General features: G+C 34.3%; 1 protein-coding gene across 3 annotated transcripts in view; it reads right to left on the reverse strand.

Annotated features, from left to right (window-relative positions):
* ADAD1 (adenosine deaminase domain containing 1) overlaps positions 1-25,155 on the reverse strand; it is a 48,756-nt gene extending 23,601 nt beyond the window's left edge. For all 3 annotated transcript variants that reach the window (XM_012784197.3, XM_012784196.3, XM_012784195.3), the window contains exons 1-9: positions 24,829-25,155; positions 24,273-24,452; positions 23,302-23,490; positions 20,742-20,909; positions 14,973-15,041; positions 11,588-11,713; positions 6,303-6,426; positions 4,828-4,998; positions 3,377-3,606 (exon numbers count right to left, since the gene is read on the reverse strand). In XM_012784197.3, the coding sequence (XP_012639651.1) occupies positions 3,377-3,606; positions 4,828-4,998; positions 6,303-6,426; positions 11,588-11,713; positions 14,973-15,041; positions 20,742-20,909; positions 23,302-23,490; positions 24,273-24,444 (1,249 nt within the window). In that variant the 5' untranslated portion in view covers positions 24,445-24,452; positions 24,829-25,155. The remainder of the gene's footprint in view (positions 1-3,376; positions 3,607-4,827; positions 4,999-6,302; positions 6,427-11,587; positions 11,714-14,972; positions 15,042-20,741; positions 20,910-23,301; positions 23,491-24,272; positions 24,453-24,828) is intronic.

A 25,155-nucleotide genomic window follows, 5' to 3' on the forward strand; every position in this document is an offset into this window, starting at 1 on the left:
TTTTCCTTTTGTCCCTACAATACTCTTTTCATTCATAAATGATCTATGAAATTAACACAGGTTTTTTTTTTTTTTTTTTTTTTTTTTTGAGACAGAATCTCACTTTGTTGCCCAGGCTAGAGTGAGTGCCGTGGCGTCAGCCTGGCTCACAGCAACCTCAATCTCCTGGGCTCCGCGATCCTACTGCCTCAGCCTCCCGAGTAGCTGGGACTAGAGGCATGCGCCACCATGCCCGGCTAATTTTTTGTATATATATTTTTAGTTGGTCAATTAATTTCTTTCTATTTTTGGTAGAGACGGGGTCTCGCTCAGGCTGGTTTCGAACTCCTGACCTTGAGCGATCCGCCCGCCTCGGCCTCCCAAAGTGCTAGGATTACAGGCGTGAGCCACCGCGCCCGGCCTTAACACAGGTTTTAAAGAATCAAAATAAAGAATTGTATACGTTTTTATAAGGCTTAGAAGGGGACAAGATCATTATCTTTAAAGAATTAGAGTTAATCTTTATTGTCACTTAGTACAGAATTAAAAGGGAGCAAATTTCAATTCTATATAAGGAAAACTTTTAAAAAGAATTGGAGCTGTTCAATTAACGTAATAGGTTGTCTATAACTTTCACACTTCACATTACCCAATGCTTTTAAATCAGGCTTAGATGATTCTCCACCTAGAATGGCATAAAAAGAATCTCTATATTAAGAAGTTGTACCAGAGGACTATTATTAAGTTCAATTAATTCTTTAGAATTTTTTTTAGCTATCCAAATCATACTCTTAGTGTACAAACACTTTAAACAAGTATTTTTCAGTGTGAGGCATTTAACTATCTATATCAGAGTTACCTGGTAGTGCTCTTTTAAAATGTATATTCCTGGGCCTTGTAACTCCCAATCCCCAAAGAGTAAAGATTTTAAGATGTCCAGAAATCTGTATTTTTCACACACAACTTAAACACACTAAACTTTGTTTAGGTTATACTAGATAGATGACCAACTAATTAGCTTCAGATGTCTCCCACAAAAATGCCAAGAAGAGAGCAGAAGCAATTTTACAAAGTCATTTTGTTTTTATTGCTACCTGGAGTTTCTTTCCCATTGCCAGGTACAAGATGACAATCAAATGATGAGATCTAATTTTTAAGCCCCTGTCCCAAACTACTAACTATGTAAAGGAATATATGCCTATCCTTTTAAGAAACTAAGTATGTATGGAGTTACATGATACAAATGACACATTTTATTTTATTTTATTTTTTTGAGACAGAGTCTCACTTTATTGCCCAGGGTAGAGTGAGTGCCGTGGCGTCAGTCTAGCTCACAGCAACCTCAAACTCCTGGCTCAAGCAATCCTCCTGCCTCAGCCTCCCAAGTAGCTGGGACTACAGGCATGTGCCACCATGCCCGGCTAATTTTTTGTATATATATATTAGTTGGCCAATTAATTTCTTTCTATTTATAGTAGAGATGGGGTCTCGCTCTTGCTCAGGCTGGTTTCGAACTCCTGACCTTGAGCAATCCGCCCGCCTCGGCCTCCCAGAGAGCTAGGATTACAGGTGTGAGCCACCGCGCCCGGCCACAAATGACACATTTTAAAATGTCTTTTTTCACAAGTCAAAGAAAACCTTGCTTACCAAAGTCATGATTATAAAAGGAAGCAGAGACATTTATTAGATACTTCACAGATATTTATGAAGACCAAAAAGAGGTGTTTCTAAAGAAAATTCAGAAAAGTGTGAATCTTCTTTTCTGGGATTCTGGGAGAGTGTCTGAAAGGTCTGGGAGAGTACCTGAACTGACTAAAAGAAAACATGGTAAAGAAGAATTTTAATAACCAAATTAAATCTAAGAAATTGTGTCAAACAGTGGTTCCTACGTATAAGAATATGCATTTGGAAAAAAACAGTGAGGAATAACCACTTTTGTGTGTGTGGGTAAACAAGAACTCTCATCTATTGGTAGTGACAATGTGAGCTGGAGGGTAAATGGCAATATTTTTCAAAATTACAAATACACACAACTTTGACTTCCAATTCTACTTTCAGGAATTCATCTTAAGATATGTTTTTAAATGTGTGAAAAGCAAATGTAAAAACGTCATTCACTATAACATTTTGGTAGCTGCAAAAGATTAGAAACAATGTAAAATTCCATCAACCTGTGCTGGTTAAAAAATATGATCTATTTATACAAAGAAATAACATGCAGCCATGAGGAATGATGAAGAAATTTTTTATGTACTCACATGGAAAACTTTTTGGATACACCGTTAAATAAAAAAAAACCAAAATGTAGAAAAATATGAATTGTATGTTCCCACTGGCATAAAAAGAAAAAGAAAAGAGAATGTACGTATATACTTCTATAAACATTAACTACCTCTGGAAAGAAAAACAAGAAACTATTAATAGCAATGTTTGATTCCACAGAGGTAAAATGGGTGCCTGGATGGAAATTTTTCACTAAATACCACTTTTAATCTTTTAAACTGTGAACCAAATAATGTAGTTCATATACAAATAAAATAAATAACCATTTCTCTTTTTACAATACCTTGTATGCATATGGAACCGAAATAAAAACCACAATAAGAGAAATTCCTAAATAGGTATAAAATATATTAAAAAAACCAAGAAAAAAAATCCAGAATTAGCACCACCTAAAAACAAAAATATTAATGTTATGTGAGGATCTAAAACCTGCACATGCATTCATTTCCAAAAATTAACAATAAGCAAAGAACAGCTAAGTGATAGTAATAAATTGTTTCACAAGGATAATTAAACTTTGAAACAAGACCTTGTGAAAACTGCAGAAATGAGCCCCAAAATTGTTTTGTTAATGAGATATCTGGAAAGCCATTCAAATATAAATCCAGCATTCTTAAATATCTCCTACAAATGAAAGAATTACTAATTGATATTATCTGTGTTCTAGTTACTTTGTACTCATTTGACCAATCAAAGGGGTCTATGTCATAACCAAATATTAAAAAAAAGTATAATGAAAGAGCCAAAATGGGTGTTTAACATTTCTCTTACTTCAGGGAGAAGACGATATAAGGTTTTAGATTTGAGAAGTTTAAGGCATCTTCTCCCCAAATAAAGGGGGGGGGGAATTAAATATTATGCAAACAAAAGCATAAGTTTGAGACAGAATATATCTAATTGGATAATTTGAAATATTAATTCTTGGTCTCCTGATGACAAAAGTCATATTGTATTAAGTGTGATTATAAGTTGCCATGAAACAAACAGCTCAACAAAATAGTGGATCTCTCTTTTGACCTTAAAGTTTCACGTACACAAAAGCTGACTTTATACTGATAAGTAAAATACAGAGATTTTTCTTAAAGAGGCTAGGAAGAACCAAAATTCCACTTACCAACAAGTATACTGCTGATATAAACCGGCTGTATAAAATGACTCAGCAATGCTCCCTGTACTCCAAGCACTTCCCATCTTGTCAATTTGTCACTTGAGGACATACTGCTTACTCTATTAACAACATCTGCAGGACAGTAAACAGTGAGATAAATTTTTCCTTCAACAGCCACGTGGAGACTCAGTTCTTCATTGGCTTCAAATGCAGATATAGAATGTGGATTAAGACGTCTAGAGAAAGAAAAGAAAGTTTCTTCTTAAAAAAAAGTTGACATAGTAAAATCCATACGTACATAAAAATATTTTCTAAAATGTTTAACTTGCAAGCACACACTTAATTTTAGTAACAGAAACAGATGCGAGCACAAAGTGAGGTAGGAATGGAGTGACTTTATTCTATAAGATTAACACAAAATAGATAGTAACCACATTTAGAGATTCCAGCACAGATATTTTTTCATACCATCACCTTCTTGTGTCCCTTAAAAAATCAGAAGAAAAACTAATTTTCATTCCCCTAATAGTGAGTTATTTCTTCCCTCTGTATAAAAATTTTTAAAAACTATGAAATGAGAGAAAGAAAACTGATAATTCTTTAATTTTCATTTCTAATAAAATATAACATTAAAATCTAAAATTATTTTCCCTGAAGTTTCTCTTTAGTGAACATTGATCTTATTTTTAAAAGTGTTACTGGAGGAATTTTTATCAAAATATTACCCATGATTATCTCTAGAAGGTCAGACTTGAGATGAATTTTACTTTTTTCTTTATACTTCTCTCTGTACTATTTAAATTTTATGCTACCTGATGCTATCCATTCAACAAAGCAATGACGTTTTGGCCATAGACTACTGTATTTCTATGTGAATAGCACATTAAGTCCACATGTTCCTAAGTTTATGAAGTTTTAAAAATAGAAAGGAGATGTTAAATGGTATGGAAAAAAAGTGGTGAAATACATAGAATTTTTATGTATGGGTTGGACATCCTTTATCTGAAATGCCTGGGATCGGAAGTGTATCATCAAAATATGATGGATGGATTTTTGTGAAAAATCCATCCTTGTGAAACAATTTATTAACTATCACTTGGATTTTTTTTAGATTGTGGAATATTTGTTTTATACTTACTGGTTGAGTAACCCAAATTCAAAATCCAAAGTGCTCTGATGAGCATTTCCTTTGAGCATCATGTTGGTGCTCAAAAAGTTTTTAATTTTGGAATATTTCTGATTTCAGATTTCTAGATTTGGGATGCTCAACCTGTAGTAGTAATAGATCAGGTTGAGTGGAAGGAAGCAGGAAAGGATTTGTGGCCACAAATGAGCAACTCAATGCTGGAGGGAGAATATGGATAATTAGAATTTATTCATTCTATTTGCTGTAGGGATTCAGAATATATAGCATGATCATCCTACTTGCTTTTAAAAACAACTTCCATAATACTTACAACTGTGACTTAATCTGGGCTGATCCTTTTGGCAGTTGGTTCATATAGAGGTAAATGTTGATATTCTGTTTAAGAGTGAGTAGATCAGAAGCTGGTTCTGTACAAAATATTGATTTTTCCATCATAGCAGGATTTTTACTATAGAAGAGTAGAAGCTGTCTATAAAAGTACCTAAAATAAATGTTATAACGTTAACAAGTAATAAAATTTATAAAAGATGTATCTTGATCATATCCCATCCCATATATGCCATGAGCAATGTCCCTGGATGTCAAAAGTTTTGATAAGAACTACTAAAATAATCTTAGCTTTATTTAACGAAACATTAAGTCCCTTAAGAAGTCCTCAATTGGAGCCTAGTCTGCTCTGTAACCTGCCTTACAACACCATTCCCTGACTACCACTACAATTTCATTTCACAGTTGAGTGTTCAACTATCATATCCTGCAAAAGACCCATTTCTCTACCGATTCCTCCCCTCTTCCTCAGACAATTCTGTTACCAACCTCCCAGGTGAAGAGCCAACCTTTTGCCTTACTTCTATTTTTCCTTCCCTACCCAAAGAAACTATTACTACTACTACAAAACTATAGTTCCTGCTCCCTAATGGTTTTAAAGAAAAAACATAGTAACAATACAGTGAAAACCATATGTCTAAATGGGTTTTAAACTACCACAGCAAAGAAAACACCAACAAAAAGAAAGAATGCAGAGATTAAACAAGAACAGCAGGACACTAATAGCTGTTGAAGCTGAATTTACTGATGGAATTATCCCATTCTCCCTTGTGTATGTTTGCAAATTTCCATAACAAAAAATTTGATAAAAATTAAGTTCAATGCTTAAAAGAACTAAAGCTGGTGGATAGTATGGAAGGTAACACTCATTTCCTACTTTTTGTGTTTTCATATAAAAGGACTTCAAATTCCTGCCTCTTTTCTCCACTTGCTATTCACTCTTCTTAAATAAAGATTAAAGTGACTGATGAATTTGGAAAGAGAAACTAGGCATGCTCACCTCAGCCCCTTCCTCTGAGATCTGCCAGAATATTTAATCTACACTCAGGTATATGGTAAAGTTTGCATGAACCAGTTGGTTTCTGGCGCTGGATAAGTAAGACTAATTTAGGGGTGAAACAAGCTTACTTGGTGTAGATCTAAAGCTATACTTTCCAATAACTTAAGTAAAAAAATGTCATTTTTATCTTTTTAAAAAAAGATTGTAGGGCTCCAAAAGCCTAAGTTCACAGCTTCTTAATAATGAAAGCCTCTAAAATCCACAGACTAGATAGTGGAGTTACTATGATAGGGTTTCCAAAGGTGACATGGAAATAATCAGATAACTTAGATAGGAGAATGTCACATCCTTGGCTCAATGATTAGTAAAATTCCATTTGTAAATAAAGACTTTTTATATGAAATTACTTTGGGCTGAAAGTATTAATATTTGATGACATTGAATATATGTTACCTTACCTAAGGAGAGACCTTCTTGCTGTAACAACAGCATGAGTGTCATGCAACACTCTTCCATTTGGCTTAATGCACTGGCTATAATTATATTCACCTGTGCCTATAGCTACAACTTCATGATGTCCAGCTGAAAGAAAAAGGTGAATAGTAGAAGGTTAATTTAACCTTTCTTCCCTGTGTTCATACCTTACCTCTATCCTATCATTTTTTTTTATTCGGCATATTATGGGGGTACAGATTTTAAGGTTTCAATAAATGCCCTCTCCCCCCTCCCCCAACAAGTCTGAGTTTCCAGCATGACCATCCCCCAGATGGTACACATCTTACTCATTATGTATGTATATACCTGCCCCCTCCCCCCTCCCACCTGCCCAATACCCTATTACTGTAGTACCTATGTGTCCACTTAGGTGCTGCTCAGTTAATACTAGTTTGCTGGTGAGTATATGTTATCCCATCATTTTTAATTAAATAGAATATATTGACTAAAACATGGAAAAATAATTGTACAATTTCAAATTAAGAGTCTTAGAGTCTTATAAGAAGCAAAATTTAAGAAGTAGTATCCCTCACACCTATAATCCTAGCACTCTGGGAGGCCAAGGCAGGAGCATGACTTGAGGTAAGGCGTTCAGGACCAGCGTGAGCAAAAGCAAGACCCCTATCTCTACTAAAAATAGAAAAAATTAGCCGGGCATGGTGGTGCATGCCTATAGTCCTAGCTACTCAGGAGGCTGAGGCAGGAGAATCGCTTGAGCCCCGGAGTTTGAGGTTGCAGTGAGCTAGGATGATGCCATTGCACTCTATCTGGGGTGACAGAGAGAGACTCTGTCTCAAAAAAAAAAAAAAAAAAAAAAAAAAAAGGAATATTCCAATTAAAAAGGCAGCAGTCTTATGATACATAATTTAAACTTTTAGCATAATCAACAGAATAACCAAATATCCTTGACTTTCAAATATGCATCCATTTCTTCTACATCTAGATTTATCTTTCTGAAAGACTTCACTTGCCATTCTACTTGTCTTAAACTGTCTATGTATAATACCTCTAATTTTTCTTAATCCACTCACTCTCTATAAACCAAATTATTTTTCTCTGTTCTACTGACATTGTTTCTTGAAGAAAACAAGAGCCTTATGCTTTTTCTGGTAGCTTTACTCCATTTACATTTTGCTACGTTCCACTTGAATCTCCTTGAAATTCTGGGCTCCAAAAATACACAATTCAAATTGGTGGTCTTTTCCCCTCTCATATCCTAATGATGAGGACTTTTTATTGCCTAGTGACTAGGTCCCTTTTTAAAAATATTCCCCTCTGAATATCATCCTCATTCTACCTTTTACTTCTATGTTGATGAGATCAGAAAATCTCAAGTCTAGCCCTTCAAACAAAATTCAGTTTTATATCTGCAACTACCTAAAGGAATTTCACTAATTCTATGAGAATTGTTGAGGTTCTACTGAGTACCAGGCACCTGAGTAGACGCCACGAATAAAATGTTGAGCAAGACATGCCCTCACGAAGCTTCTAGTAGGGGAGACAAAAAAGACTAAACAAGCAGAGCATGGTGGCATGCTACTGTAGTCTCAGCTATTCAAGAGGCTGAGGTGGGAGGATCACTTGAGCCCAGGAGTTTGAGAAAAAGACTAAACAAACCTCAAATTGTGATAAGTGCTTTGAAAGAAACAAACACGGGGCTGATGTGAAGAATAATGAGAGCAAAGATCACCTAATGCAGACTAGCTCCAGAATCCCCTCCCCAAGAAGCTGAAATTTCTCAGCATTAGTGAAAGGGTATTCTAGTCAAAAGAAATAATATGTACATACCACCCTGGGCAGAGAGAGAAGATCAGTGTAGCTGCTCCAGCAAGTAGGGTGAAGGAAATGGTATAAAATGAAGTTAGAGAAAAACACATTATTTACCTTGCTAAAGAGTTTGTGGATTTTACCTAAGAGATATGGGGAAGCTGCTAAAGCAAAAACCATCCAAATTACAACTCAAGATCACTACTTTATGCATAGCAAAGGAAACAACAAAATGAAAAGGCAACCTACAAAATGGAAGAAAATATTTGCAAACCATATATCCAGTGGGGTTAATATCTAAAATATGTAACTCCCCAACAGTTAAAAAAAATTTGATTAAAAAATGAGCGAAGGAACTGAACCTTAATAGACATATTTTCCAAGGAAGACTCACAAACAGGTGCTCAACATTACTAATTGTCAGAAAAATGCAAATCAAAACCACAATGAGATATTGTTAGGATGGCTCCTATCAAAAAGTCAGAATGCTTACCTGCTGATTTTCTTCAGGAAAAAAAAAAAAAAAAAAAAAAAAAAAAAAGTCAGAATGCAGTAAATTTTGGTGAGAATGTAGATAAAAAGGTATTTTGTGTTGTTGGTAGGAATGTAAATTTGTACAGACACTATGGAAAATAATATGAAGACTTCTTTAAAAATAAAAATATAACTGCCACATGATCTAGCAATCCCACTTCTGGGTATACATCCAAAGGAAATGAAATTAAGATCAAAAGAGATATCTGAACTCCCATGTTCACTGCAGCATTATTCACAATAGCCAAGGTATGGAAACCACCCTAAGTGTCTCAACAGATAAATGGATAAATAAAAGTATGTAACAAAATTCACTGGATTCTGCAACATGCAGTCAGTGGGTAGCCTTGACAAGAACTTTTCCAAGAAGCTGTAGAGGAAAAAAGCTAAATTGGAGTGAAGAGTAGACATAGTGGCTATAAACAGGTTCTTGATGAAGTAAGGTCAAGTAAATAATGACTTTGGATTTAAGGAGTAAGGTGCAATGAGTTTAAAAGGAGGTTTGTTTTTTTTTTTTAATTTATTTTTAGGATGGAGGTTTGGGAAGCCAGGCTTTCCAGGACACTGAAGAGATGAAAGCAAAGATATATTAATCAGGGACACCTGAGCATGGACTCTATTTTCATTCCTAGGGTACAGATGTGATCCCGTTAATGCTAAATTGACTCAATAACCAGGTCTGTGAACCTTCCTTTGAATAGAATTATATACTGTAAGTTCTGGAATGGTGATGAAGCTCTGAGTTACAAAGAGCACCAGCACAGCCAAGAACTCAGCTTCTTTCTGGACTCTATATCTTGACTTGCAATGCTGCAGGGAGATATTTGTTTGATAATGCAAGAAAAAAGAGGAGATAACCAAAAGATGTGAACAGGAATGGAATCAGAACTTAAGTGAAAGAATTAGCCTGTAAGAGGTGGCTCATTCTTCCTCTACTGTCACAATGGAGAAGATATGGCAGGAGAGAAAAGGACTTTTGGATTTGACAGCTTCTTAAAGACCCACTGAAAAATAATGACAAAAGGTTTCTAATACATTTTAAGTATGTATTGACTGTGTGAGTTAGTCCAGGAATGTTCAATATTTCACTATAATTTCTCATCCCGTATTCATACTCATAATTTCTAAAATTACATTATTTTCATCTATGCTTTTCTCCACCAAACTTCACACCAGCTTCTAGATTCCTTGTGTATATGGAAACACTACTCTGTGTAAATGTGAAACGATGCTCTTATTTTTTATTCATCTCATTTCACTTATTTATTGTCAACTGCATCTTATATCAATTTTTTCCCTTCCTGTTCATGTCCACCTTGACTCTAATTTAGGTATTCCATCTCAATAACTTATATTGTCATTCCATAATTCAGGTTCAACCCCTATAATATCTTAGAAAAATTTTTGTCAATTATTGCTTCATTTATCTTAATCATCACAAATGAAATTTATTAAGTTAAATGCCAAGTACCATGCTAAATACTTTATTTACATTATCATATCTAATCCTAACAACTCGATTAAGTAGGGATTGTTATTTCTATTATCTCTATTAACAAATAAAATGAAAATTAAGGCATAGAGATGTCAAGGACATAACTTGCCGAAAGTAATTTAAGGAGCAGGGCTGAGTCTGATGTTAATTCTCCTAACAACTACAGCACAATGTTTAACCCTGTTTAAAAATCTTTCACAGATTATCGGTCTTATTGTTATGTAAATCTAACCTTTGACTTTAACCTTTTAAGCCACTTCATAATCTGGCACTATTTTATCAATCTAACTATATTTTGCATTACTCTTGTACACAGACTACTCTGTATGAGCAATAAATTTACCTCATTGTCCCATAAATAGTTTTCCCACTGCTGCTCTCGTCCATCATGCCTTTCTCTCCCCCAAAATGTCTTCCTTTCCTCTATTTATACAAACTTTAGCAAGCCTTAAAGTTTCAGTTTAAGTCTCACTTTTTCCTAAACATTTTAACCCTATCATTTCTCTCCTATCTATGAATTCTCACACATTTTTGCATTATACAAAACAATTTTTAATTTTTATCTTATACTTTCAACCAGTGTATCTTTTCTTCCCATCTAGATCACAATAACTCCTTAAAGACAAGAATCAAATCTCAAATTGTTTTGTATCATATACAATATGTAATTCAGAGATGAATACAAGGCTCAAACATTTAACTAAGGATCAAACCCAGAACATTAAAGAGTACACAAAAGGGCCAGGCATGGTGGCTCACGCCTGTAATCCTAGCACTCTGGGAGGCCGAGGCGGGAGTCTCGTTTGAGCTCAGGAGTTCAAGACCAGCCTGAGCAAGAGCAAGACCCCATCTCTACCAAAAATAGAAAAAAATAGCCGGGCATGGTAGTGCATGCCTGTAGTTCCAGATACTCGGGAAGGTGAGGCAGAAGGATTGCTTGAGCCCAGGAGTTTGAGGTTGCTATGAGCTAGGGCTGACGCCATGGCACTCTAGGCCAAGGCAACAGAGTGACATTCTGTCTCAAAAAAAAAAGTTCACAAAAGGTAAAAATGTAGTTAGAATCATTATAATGTCTACAAGAATATGATTTTCCATATTTTAATATATTCTTACTTAAAAATGAAGAAAAGATACTAATTTTTACACCCCCCCTCTCAATGTTTGTTATAATGAGGATTAGATTTCAGGAGGATAGTAGTATTACCACGGTTAAGGTTTAAAATGTTAGGCCTTTTACCATTCTGCAAGTTCTCTATTGGTTTCTGCTCAGTGTACCTTTGAAAACCTTTGTGTTTAATGACCCACGCCTACTAGAAAAGGCCACTTCAAATCAATGAAAGATCACTGTGAATAGAGCAAAGATAGTTAACTAAAATATTAATATAGTATAATTCAGACCATTAGTATATTAGTTTTTCTACAAAATAACACATTCCAAATATTGGGACTTACCTCTTTCAATTATAAAAGCAGCCAATGAATTGCTACATTTCAGATATTCTGAATGATTAGAAATTAGTTGATTAAATGTTTCTTTTACAATCTGTGAAATCTTTGCATACTGAATATGTCTCCCTTCTAGAAAAAAAATCAAAATATTAATTTGAAGAACACTGTGCTTTCTCCCAGAGGTATCTTATTCTTATTACAAACTTATAATCAAATTAGTTAATAATTTATAGTCATATGTAAACAAATTTATATTTTATGTCATGATCGAGTTTTTGTTAAAGTATTCAATTCTAAAAGAACACACAAGTTATTGAGCCTTTTTGGATAACTTCTTATAAATAGATGTGCCAGTATTACATACTAGAGGGCTACTGATTTGTATTTGTAAAGTTTAATCTGATAAGATATTCAAAAGTCATATAGGACACAAGAAAATTCTTTGTTCCATAATAGGTTTGTCCCACACATTGCAAGATGATCAACATCCTACGGAATGCCAGTAATCCTCCTCAATCATTGTGACAATCAAAATGCACTCCCTTATTACTTGCCCCACAGAACCACTACAAACCACTAAGCATTTAGACTCTTCATATAGTATCTTGGTCCCACTAAAAAAAGTTCCAAATTTTGAAAGAGAATGAAGATCATTCTAAGTAACTGGGATAACCATAGAACAGTTTATTACCAAGAATATACATCAAAAGTTATAATGGATTCTTTTTCTTTACGACAGAGCTTGAGATTCTAAAGTAGGGCCCTGGCAATCTGTTGCTTTGTTTATAAACGATTATGTATCCCTCATGAAGAATCACTGTTCTGGAAAATGAGGTTAATACACTTAAATATAGTGTTTCTCAAAGTTTGGTTGAAAACCACTGATGGTTCCTGATCTTTCATGGTGATTGCTGGTAGTCTATCAAGAGGTTTGCGATCCATTTAATATTTTCAGAGGGAAAAAAAAAATGAAACAATTTTGCTCTCATAGTGTACATTTTAAATGTATAACTAATTATAATTTTTACAGAAATTCTTTTTATCTGCTTAATAATTACTTTCTAAAAGGTACATAAATGCTAAAAGTATGACATTAGTCTCAGCCAACATACAACTCATTTCAGCTCATTTACATGTTCTTGTAACCCCATTAAACTTGTACTTTTCTGTAATTACAAAATGAAGCTCTCAGAGAAAGTAGAATGAACTACTGGCTTTGTTTATCATCAAAAACTCATGGATACAGGAGAAAAATTTTCTACTTAATGATTTCTTTATATTTAATTTTGAAACAAATTATACGTTCAGAAGTTTCCCTCTCCAGATGCAATCCCTATTATCAATTTCTTATGGATATTTTGAGAAACAATTTATAAACATACATTACTTTAAAAAATAAAAAGTGGAGCATGCTAAACACTGCTTTCTATATTTACTTGGTCTTGGATATCAAAGATGGACATTAGTACTAGTTCATTCTTCCTAATGGTTTCATAGAATGAATGTACTATAATTTAATCATCTGCTCTAGAGTTAAGCAATTATTTTGTGTTATGCTTCAAAATAAAAAAGTACTGCAATTAGTGCTGACAGAACTAATCTTGACATGTATGTGGCAAGAAAATGTTCTGCTGTGGAATATCATAAAAAACATTTGGGAATAACCCTCATACAGATAATACCTTTGATCTTAGTTTAGTATTTAAAAGAAATAATATTGTGAATATAATCAAATCTTATTGTGTTTTTTCTTGTGTGTAAAGGAATGAGGAACAAGTACAATATTGTTTTCCCTGCACATGTGTGCTGGCTGTTAAGGGAATAGTCTCACAAATTATTGGAAATGAAGGACGAAATAAAAACGTGACACATATAATGTCAGTTAACCATTTCTTCATTGATTTCAGGTTGCTAATTTCAAGTGCTATTTGGTATTATGACCAACCCGAATTCTTCAGAGACAAACAGCACTATTTTTAGTGAAGATATGGTCCAATTAGAAACATGTGGCAAAGTAGACAGGCTGTGAAATAGTGACTACCTCTACAACTAGTCCAACAGGACGCATTCGGAAGATTTTTATGGTCTCAAATCTTTTTCATGGAAAAGTTATAACATCCAACTTTTTTTTACTTGTGAGTTTAAAGAATGAAGTTTGTTTTCCCCCTTGTCTGACACATAAAACTGAGCCTACCAAATATGATTCTACTCTTATTTTTTTTTAACTACATAATCTTTCTTTACCACAGATTATCAACTGTTTTCCTGCATAATGGCAATTTATATTATTTGTCAGCCCTTGGGCTGGGATTCTACCCCATTATTCATGAAAAACGTCCACTGAGGCTGAAAGGACAATAGCCTCCTCTCATATTAGGAGATCACTGCTGCAGCACTGATCCCTCTTGGCCCTTCTGTTCATCAATTCTTACAATTATCAGGCTAGAGACTACAACTAACTATTGGTGGATTTTTATCTTCTGAATATGCCTATTTTCCCCAGTTTGGTCCTTTTATACTTCATGCAAGCACATAGATGTGCAAACCTTAGAGAGACAATGGGAAACCAAGGTTGAATAGATATAAAAGTTTTCAAGTCCTAATCTCCAGGCCTGGAAAATGAAAAGTAAGAAAGGCACCTTTTCTTCTTCATTTTAATTTTACAAATACTCTAAACTTGAAATGTGCCTACAATGTAGTCAATGTAGAAATTAAGAATATTCCCTACCTTTCATAATCTAAAAGGAAAAGTACATAATATCTACCATACAATGTTGAATGTGATGAAGTGTCACAATAAAATAATCGTAGTTACTATTTAGTGAGCATCTATTGTGTGCCAGGCACTGATATAAGTACTTTATACGTATGAATTCATTTAATCCTCACAAGAACCCTATAAGGTAATCATTTTTATAAATGAGGGAAAAAGGTACACAGAAGTAACTGGTCCTAGGTCACAAAACTAGTACCTTCAATTGAAGTTGCAGCTTTCTTGGGGTTGAGTGACAAATAACTGCCATTAAAAGAAAGTGAATAGATTATCTGAAATGAATGCATGAAATGACTACCAAGCATCAGAATGCCATTAGTTTTCACTAATGACAAGCCCACCAAAGCAAAGAATTCTTAAAGAAGCATATGTATGAAATTGATGAACCGTCTCCTTATAGGGAAAAAAAAAAATCTTTCAAGCTTTCTTCTTTATTTCTTATTTCTCTAATTTTTAGCATCGTATAGAAGGAAATTCTCCTCTTTGTAGACATGTGAAAGGTTCAAATGATAAAATGTTAATGTATATTTTCATATGTATGCATATTTTAATTATGTTACAATTCGTAATTGGGTTATTCTTCTAAAACAGATCATCATAAAGGACTTTCCCTACCATAATGTACTTTTGAAACATATGCTGGTTCAGGTGGAACAACAGGTTCTGAAGGGATAGGAGGAGGACCTGTAAATAAAACAAAAATCATAAGGAAACATGAGTAAAATAGCAATCCAAAAATGATTTTTTCTGTATATGTCAATTGTAAGCCATCAAATTTCTGTGTTTCCTAATCTTACACTACCATATAGCTTGCATTATAATAGATATAACGTGCTGAAAAGCAACCAAACTGAAGTCCTATCTTACATTCTTATGAACAATTTTATAGTTACAATACTGTATAAAACATTTAAAACATTAAAAATTAGTAAGTAAAAAATCAGTTTAACACTATTTTACTATTTTATTTTTCTAGAAGAATGCTACATCCAAAGTTTTTGATGCTTTTAGTCCCATTCTTTGTAACTGCTTTCCAATTTGGTCCCCAAAGTTAGGGAACATAGAACAAACAAGAACAGAAAATCATACTAAACCAGAGGACAAAAGAGATCAGGAAAGCTTAAATGAGGAGGCTTTAGAAGCTAAGGTATCAACTAGTCAGTCTCTCTTAAGAAGCATTCATAAAGACAAAGAAAGCAAACAGAACTGCTTCTCTGGACTTAAATTTTGAGTAAGATGGAAAACTGGTTGAATATACAGAAATGAACAAATAAAGTGATAATATCAGCTTAGGGCTCATATTAGTAAAGTAAAATTAGAAATATTAACTCAAATTATATATCTAACACCCTGGACTTTAGATAAGCAGAACTTTTAAAACTCAAATATTTAATTCCGTTTACTCAAGTAACTATGGCTCAAGTGGAAAGTTAAAGATACTAAATCCTGTTTATTATGCAAAAATAATTTCAATAAGCAAAACAAAACTGTAAGATGGTCTGCATTTTAAAATACCATGTACAAAAACAGCCAAAATAATCTTGAAAAAGGAGAACAGATTTGGAGGACTCATACTTCCTGATTACAAAACTTATTCTAAAGCTTTAGTAATCAAAGCAGTGTGGTACTGGCTTAATGACAGACATAGATCAATGGAACAGAGTGCAGAAAGAAAACTGCACGTATGATCAAATGATTTCTTGGCAAAGGTTACAAAACCATTCAACAGGAAAAGGGAAATCTTTTCAACAAATGATGCTGGAAAAAATGGCTATCTGCATGCAAAAGAATGAAGTTGAACCCTTACCTAACACTACATACAAAAATTAACTCAAAATGGATCAAGGACCTAAATATAAGAGCTAAAGGTATAAAACCCTTGGAAGAAAACAGAGGAAAAGCTTCACAACATTGGATTTGGCAATGATTTCTTGGATATGACATCAACAGCATATGCAACAAAAGAAAAAATAGACAAATTAGATTTCATCAAATTTAAAAACTTTTATGCATCTAAGGACTTTACCAACAGAGTAAAATGGCAGCCCCACAGAATGGGAAAAAGTATTTGAAAATCAAATATCTGATAATGGTTTGACATCCAGTATATATAGAGGACTTCTAAAACTCAACAAAAAATTAAACTGATTAAAAAATGAGCAAGGGACTTAGACATTTACCTAAAGAAGATACACTAATGGCTAATAAGCATGTGAAAAGATGCTCAACATCACTCATTGTTATGGAAATATAAACAAAACCCACAATGAGATACTACCTCACATCCATTACGATGTCTACTATCAAAAAAATAGGCTGGGCACAGTGGCTCACGCCTTTAATCCTAGCACTTTAGGAAGCCCAGGCAGGAGGATCACTTGAGGCCACGAGTTTGAGATCAGCCTGAGCAATAACAGCAAGGCCCCATCTCTACAAAAAAAATAGAAAAAATTAGCAGGACATGGTGGCATACTCCTGTAGTCTCAGCTATTTGTGAGGCTTAAGCAGGAAGATTACTTGAGCCCGAGTTTGAGGTTGCAGTGAACTATGATGATGCCACTGCACTCTAGCCCGGGCAACAGAGTGAAACCCTGTCTCAAAAACAAACAAACAAAAAAATCCCTCTCTTTGATAAGAGAGAAGGCACATCCTGGGTATGGTGGCTGATTCCTATAAACCTAGCACTTTGGGAGGCCAAGGTGAGAGGATGGCTTGAGGCCAGAAGACAAAAACAAACAAAACAAAACAAAACAAAACAACACCAACCAACCAATCAAACAAAACCCAAAAGGTAATTGTTGGCAGGGTGTGGAGAAATTGAAACTCTTGTGTTGTACAGTGAATGGGAATGTAAAATGGTGCATGCAGCCATCATGGAAAACAGTATAGCAGTGATTCAAATTTAAATATTACCATATGATCCAGCAATTCTACTTCTTGGTAACACCAAGAATGAAAAGCAGGGTGTTAAAGAGATACATACTTGTATACCTATGTTCACAGCAGCATTATCCATAATAGCCAAAAAGTGGAAACAACCCAAGTGTCCATTGACAGGTAAATGGATAAAGACAATATGGAATATACACATAATGGAATATCATTTATCCTTTAAAAGGAAGGAATTCTGACACATGCTACAACATGGATGAACCTTGAGGGTATTATCTTAAGTAAGCAAGCCAATCACAAAAAAACAAAAACTGTATGATTCCACTTTTATGAGGTACCTAGAATACTCAAATTTACAGAGACAATAAGTAGAATGGTGGTTAACATGGGCTTGGGTGAAAGGGGAAGAATGGGGATTGATACTTAATAGGTATAGAATTTCAGTTTTGCAAAATAAAAGAGTTCTAGGTATTGGTTGCACAACAAAGTCTACGTACTTAACACTATTGAATTGTACACTTAAAATGGTTAAGATGGTAAATTTTATGTGTATTTTACAATTAAAATTTTTAAATGATTAAAGTTATTCAAATAAACTTAGAAACCAGATTCTTAATCATTGTGTCAAGTGTTAAAGATTTTCAAAACTTACCACAGTATCATTAATCACACTGCACTTTAAAAAAAATTAGAGCAAAAAGGTTTTTAAACAGTTATGAATAAAGAGCTATACTTAAAAACCATGGATAAAATTTGAAAGATACACATGAAAAATAATTTTGAAATAGTGGTGAGTTCAGGATTTTGAAAAAAAAAAAACAACCTAAAATTTAAGTTTCATGATGTAAATAAGGAAAAGACTAGAAAAACTATTGTAAGGTTAACAGCCAAGAGAAGAAATGAATACTCAGTGCTTATCTTTCTTCTATATCCTTTCGTGAGAAAAATAATCTTTAAACCCAGCTGTATAGAACAAATTAAAGAAGAAAGTATAGCTCACTACAGGAGAAAAGATGACCTTATTTCCAGGATCTGGACCAAGAGAAAATATATCACTAAAGAACTTTTAGTTGTAATTAAGGCACTGTTGGCAGTTTTGGAGAAAATAATAAAAGTGGAAACAGTATAGAGATGGGTAAATGCTACCTTTTCACAAAAGAGAAAACATAAATGTTTAGAAACTGATGATTGTAGACCACTGGGAAAAACATTTGCTAGCCCTAAACATTTTGAAAAGCCTTAAAGAAAAAGCATTTATCATGAGAAACCAATCACCAGTATATTTTTCTGATAATTAAATTAGATGCTCAAGAAATTCTGTAGATACACTTTAACTTGATTTCAACAAAGTATTTTAGCTCTTAGAAGGTAAAGGACAGGTAGGTCTTATTTAATTCTAGAGTCCCAGTACCTACCATAATCCCTGAAACTTGGAACATCTTCAAACACATAGATTTATTGATTCTACTACAGGCTATGATTGGAAGGAAACTGGGGAAAAATAATCAGTGGAGCTATAGTATACTGAGATGGGGTGAATAGCTGATACAATAATTGCACATAAAGGATTTCTCTTAGCTGAAGGAATGTCTTAAGAATATTATTTATCATAGGTTCTGTGTTTCACATTAATTTGTTAAACATCTGGAAAGGCAAAGATGTATTCATTAAAAAAATCTGAATAAACTACTAGTCACTAAGCTCCAGGTGGATAGTATTTGTTTACCCAGACTATAATATAGTACACAACACTGAATAAGTGATAGACAAACACAAAATTTAATATGGTTTGCAAAATTATTAAATGATAAAATCAGTACTAAAAATTGTCAAAACTGACTTTATATTAAAAGGGTGTTTCTACATTAAACCCATTACTTTCCAATTTTTTAAAAAAGTCAAAGAAAATATTGTCCATATGACAAAAAAGAGGAAAAAAGGAAACAAAAAACATACATATTTATCAGATTATGACAATGCAAATATTAAACTATTATTAAAATATTCTTTATGTCAAAAAATACCTAATTTTATGCCTAATAAAATACTTTAAAAATCAAAACAGGATAGTCAAAAACAATGAACAAAAATTAACTAGAAGTAGCACCAGGAATATTAGAAAAAAGATTAAGACCAAATATATATACACATATATATAACAGCACAACAGGAGTAATTCTGTATTGAATTAAAAAGGTACACGTTAGAGCAAAGTAAAATAATTACATCATTGCTTTTTGTAGGTCAAATATGTAAACAACAAATCAAAGGATTATAATAAAGTAAGGATAAAACAGCATTTATGATGCCAACACTTAACATTTACCAAAATCATACCTCGCCCTAAACTATTAATGAATCTTAAAAGTTAATAGTGAGCAGAATATAATATGAAAATAAACAAAATACTCTTCCCTAAGTACCTACTAAATCCAAAGTATGACATACTATTTGAAAAATAATAAGACTATACATCAAAACTTACAAGATGTGGCAAAATAAATCATTTTAAATTATTAAATGGTTTTAATTAAACATCAAAAATATATGAAATAAGAATTCAACTTAAAGAACATAAAGACTCTTTAAAGAAAGCATTAAGGAAAAAAATGAAAGAAAAGCTAAAATTAAAAGACTAAAAAGAAAAAAACCCAGTAATAGAATAGAGCATTTAAAAAGTATTTAAAAATACTTTTAATACATTTAAAATACATTTGCATTTAAAAAGTATTTATAGTCACTGCTTAAATCAAATTTAAATGTTTTTCTTTTTAAAAGTTGCCTCATTTATGGTAAAACAAAATATAATTTAACATAAAATGAAAAACTGCTAACATATAATAATGCTAACATTTTTCAAATTGATTAATATCTAATAAGAACTATTATTTGATTGTATATTATTCACCAGGCACTGGTTAAGGTCCTTGCAATTATTATTTAATCCTAAAGACAAACATAGGAAGTAGTTACTATCATTTTCTCCACTTTTTAAATGAAACAGGTTTAATGGGCAAATAGCTTGTCCACACAGGGTCAATATTTCAACCTGAGCAATCTAATTCTAGAGTTTGTCCTCTTAACCTATTTTGTTATGCTACCTTAGGCTATTTTCTCAAGTCAGTCTACCATGTACTGAATTTAAACACAGGCAAATTTTGCAAAAATTGCATTAAAAACCTCTATTAAATGTAGAGTGTTAAGTGCATAATAAGAATCTAATAAATTACAGAGAAAACCAAATTTTAGGACTCAAACCCATTAACGATCTGACAAGTCATTAGACAGTTTAGCAACATGATTATATCTTACAGTGCTAAAATATGCAAGAGCATTTTAACTATTAATCAGCAGACACCAGCTGAAAGAAATGAAAGTTTGAATAAACTCTGCAACTTCTATCTTGCAGTTACCAAGTAACTCATTAGATCTCTCAGATTCCTTCTGGAAAATGATATATTTTATAAATACCATATAATGAAGAGTATTTACCTGATGTTTCTAAAACTCTTGGTTCAGGTTCTTCCAATTGTAGAAGCTCATCAAGAGCTAATTTTGCTGCATTGGATCTAGACTCCTTTTTATTTTGTCCCAGTCCAGTTTTGTATTGAATACCATCTACCACAGCACAGAAAGCGAAATATGGTCCCATAATATTACCTTGAAAAAGAATTCAAAATGAATGCTATAATAATTTACAATATATTCTTGCAAATGATGTCCGTATATAGGAAAATATTTCAGTACAAAAATTCTGGGAAACTACTTACTTTAGAAATACTAAGTCTTTTTATAGGGCCAATAAGGGTTAATACTAAAGCCAGATGGGCCCCTGAACTAATTCTGAGGATTCCAGTAGGTAGACTGGCTCTAGATTCAGTGTGAACAATAGGGACAGTGTTACAATACAGGGGATACATGGGGTGACAGTGAGTGTCTAGTACAATGCCTGGTGATTGTAAACACTCAAATATGTATCAAATAACCAATGAAAGGTAAAATGTGGAGACTGTATGTAGTATCTCAGTTCTTTACAATTGCAGTACAAATAAAATTAAATTCTTCCCATCCTTGGATTGCTCTAATACTTTTATAATATCCAGAACATAAGGAATTCCTTTGAAGAAATCTTGTGTGCCCATCAGGGCATTATGTTAAGCAAATCAACAAACCATTACAGTTTAGGGAAGTCTAGGGTGTGGGGGTTGGTGGCTAGCACAGAAGGAAAACCAAAACAAACAATTAAAAAAGATTAATACTAAAGAATTAAACTGAATGTCTGTCTCATCATTCAAGATTCCTACAAGGATTAATTTTACATAATTATTTTTGCTTAGCTTTCATATTTGTCTGGTGAAAAATGAAATGGATTCATCTCCTAAATTTACAGGTCAAAGATTTTTCTGTTTCAAGTTTTATTTGTTGGTATTAGGACTTTAGGAGGCCTTTAAGAGCCTAAGTCTCACTCTGGTTACAGATGGCTAGGTACAATGTCATTAACACATAAAACCCACTATTTCCACACATATTCACAATAAGATTAACTGTTTTTCTTAAGACATACGATCAAGGTTTTACAAGTTAAGTCCTGACTGCATCTGGGTAAACTGCTTTCCCACCAACATCCCACCTTAGCTTCCCAATTTTCTTCCTTCATGATCACCTGGTTTCCAATCCAGATTTAATACTAAACCAGAGAGCATTTTGTATATTTAACAAGTGGCCCAGATGATTCTTGTGTATAAGATGCATCAAATTTGTTAATAAGTCTTCTGTGTCAGAATGCTGAGCCTTTAAGCTTCAGCCTGTTTATAAACCAGATTTTCAAACTTTAGCATGGATCTAAATCACATGTAGGTAGTTTAAAAATACCGACACTCTAGTCTTACTACCAAATTTACTGAATCAGATTATTCAACTATACTCTGAACATAAACCAATGATCAATGGGTTATGTTTTTGAATAGTTTTTGCTCAGAACAGTGAAGATTTGCCTTGTTTTTTTCCCCCAGTGACCAATTGTTTACATTTTCTGATGGCAGTCCAAGAATAATGGAGAAAAGCTAATTAGTTACACAGATTAAACCCACCTTCTACATTAAGAAAACATCACCTTCTACATTAAGACCCTCTTTTTTTCACCTGTTAGTCTACTGGTATTTCACCTTAAGCAACAGACTGAAACTCAATGATGTTGGGATAACCTTTACTAAAATTGATAGCTTTAAATTCTTTTGCAAAGATGTTAGCTTTGAAATCCCTACTGGCAAAAATGAGTATCAGGAAAATCAATGAAACCAAACTACTTCTGTGTATGGGTGTACACACACACACACACGCACATAACCACATAAAGATTTTTTAAAAAGATTGCTTTTGACTCATACTCTTTAAGCTTGTCAATGCCTCCTAAGAGGACTTACTCTCTTATTCCTCCATTTTCCTAAAGTTCTTCTTAATCACTGGCTACTGTGAAGATTTCACAGAAATTGTTTCCTGCATTTTACTGATACGTACTCCTGTAGCCATCTTGAAGGCACAACATAATAACAGATTTTTCTGTTTAGGGGGCTTAATGGAGAATGGAGAAAATTCTAACAAGTCCATACTATACCAATCATGTAATGATCTTTTCACATCTAATCCCTGAATTTCAGAAGCCAAATTTGACCCTAATTTTTCTTAGGCATCAGCATACCAGAATCCTTCTCATAAGATAATCATAGCCTGAATATTTAACATCTCTAAAAAAGCATGTTTATTGTACAATAAATATTTACGTCCCAAAATAATCTGTGAGGCAGATTTCGGTTTAGCCAAAAAAAATTATGATTCAATGATTATAAAATTTCTATATGTGAGAGTTATTTGCAATGACTCAAAAGGTTAAAGTGTGAATATAAAAATTTCTTAAGTATACTTGTAAAAACATACAAGTAGCTAGCTAACCCTAATGTTAAGTGAAAGAACCAAATGTAGCACCACTGTTATGGTCTGCTTTTAATGGAAAATGTTTTCTAGTAATGTAATAACCAAATGACTTTGCACTTGCCTGTTGTTACGGTTTCCTTAAGGTCAAGCTGAACCCGCTGCATTTGTGCAAACTGGTGCAAGGCTGACACAGGGTTTATCTCTCCACGTTTGTATTTCATTATAAATTCCTTAGGTATTTTTTTTGGAGGAAGGACAGGATTTGAAATAGATGAAAGACCTTTGGAAAGCAATGGTTCTGGAAAATTACCTAAAAATAAATGTTTGTCACTTTGGTTAAAAAAACAAAAACAAAAAAGAGCAAAAGCACTAAATCCTCTCTGAAAATAGAAGATTGTCCCACATACATTTAGTCACCCCACATACTTAGTCTCATGTTTTTTTTAAGTTTCTACTAAACAATTTTGGCACACATGACAAGCACAACCTGTTATTGCATATATCTCTTGGAGTACTAAAAATATTTTGAACAAAAGGTTATATCATTATTCAGTGATTGAGGAATCATGGAATTTTAGTGATGTCAAGGTCCTCAGAGGCCCTCTAAGCCATTTTACAGATGACATCACTAAAGCCTAGAAAGGAGAAAGACACAGACCTGGGACTAGAACCCAGTTTCTGGCTCCCATGCACTGTTTTACACTGCCTTTCACACTGAATTCAACCTAATTTTTGCCCTTGCTTTATACTTAACACTACACTAAGTAACGGGTGGAATAGAAGCCAGTATAAATCCAGTTGCTGCCCTGAAGCCTCACCTCAAAAAAAAAAAAAAAAAAAAAAAAAAAAAGACAAATTTGAAGGGATTGAACAATAAAGGTGGTAAGGTATGGTTAAGTCAGCAGCACGGGGAAGGAGTTCCATGGGCCTCCTCAGTGTTGGGAGTCAGATCCCAGCTCCAGGTGGGACATGGCCACAGGTAAATGTATATATATGCAGGAAACATTTAAACCAGCGGCGCAACAGAACCTACCGGCCACCCTAGAATCTTAAGGAACTGAGTCATTATTACAAATGAAAGAGAAGTCGTACCCGTCACTTGCGTAACCTTGGATGCCATATTCGACAGGCTGTAACTTTCCGAGGAATATCCTGCGGGTGTGGTTACCGTCTGGGCTGATGATTGAACTGGCAAGTTCTTTTTCAGCATCTGGGCAAAACTAGGGACCCGGGAACTCTGAAACCAGTCATTGTTGCCAGACATTTTCTCACCTACAAACATGATAAAATTATCGAAAAACGAAAAACAAAATACTAAGTAAACTAAAAATACTTTATCTGGAACAAACCCCCTATGTCCATAAATGGCTTTTTACACACACATTCACATGACTTGAGCCAAATCCCTCTTTAAAATGACCTCGGCACTGCTCTGTGAGCTTTAACAGACACACAACTCTTACCACCTGAATTCCCTCCCTAAATTCCGCTACCAAGAGGGCAATAAGGCACAGCGGTCCGTGGAAAAGCCCTTAAATCTACCGGGGGGGTCAGAAGAGACATCAGTAAGGTCAGGAAAAAAGAGAAAAAGAAAAAAAAATATTATCTCGGAGGTGGCCTCAGGAGTCCTGGCCCAACTCGCACCCACCGAGGCTGTCCTTCCTGCCCTCTCCGACGGACCCCGTGGTCAGGCAGGCGGGCAGCCGCAGGCAAGAAGCTTGCCGGCCGCCGCCGCCGCCGTTGCTTCCTCCTGCCGGCCTCAACCTCTCTCTTCAGGCCGCTCTGCGCGACGGCCACGAGCTCAAAGGCGCATCCTTCAAAAGCCGCCTCGCGCTGCTCTTGTACGTGCCGGCCAGACGCCCCCGCGCCCGCTTCGTCCAATCACCAACCGTCTCGGTGGCCGTCGCGCCCGCCTCCGCGCCTGCGCCTGCGCCCGCGCTCAGCCCGCCGCGCTCTGCGGCCCGCGTTTCTGAGG

This window comes from Microcebus murinus, chromosome 15 (genome assembly GCF_040939455.1).
Source record: "Microcebus murinus isolate Inina chromosome 15, M.murinus_Inina_mat1.0, whole genome shotgun sequence".
NCBI lineage: Eukaryota > Metazoa > Chordata > Mammalia > Primates > Cheirogaleidae > Microcebus > Microcebus murinus.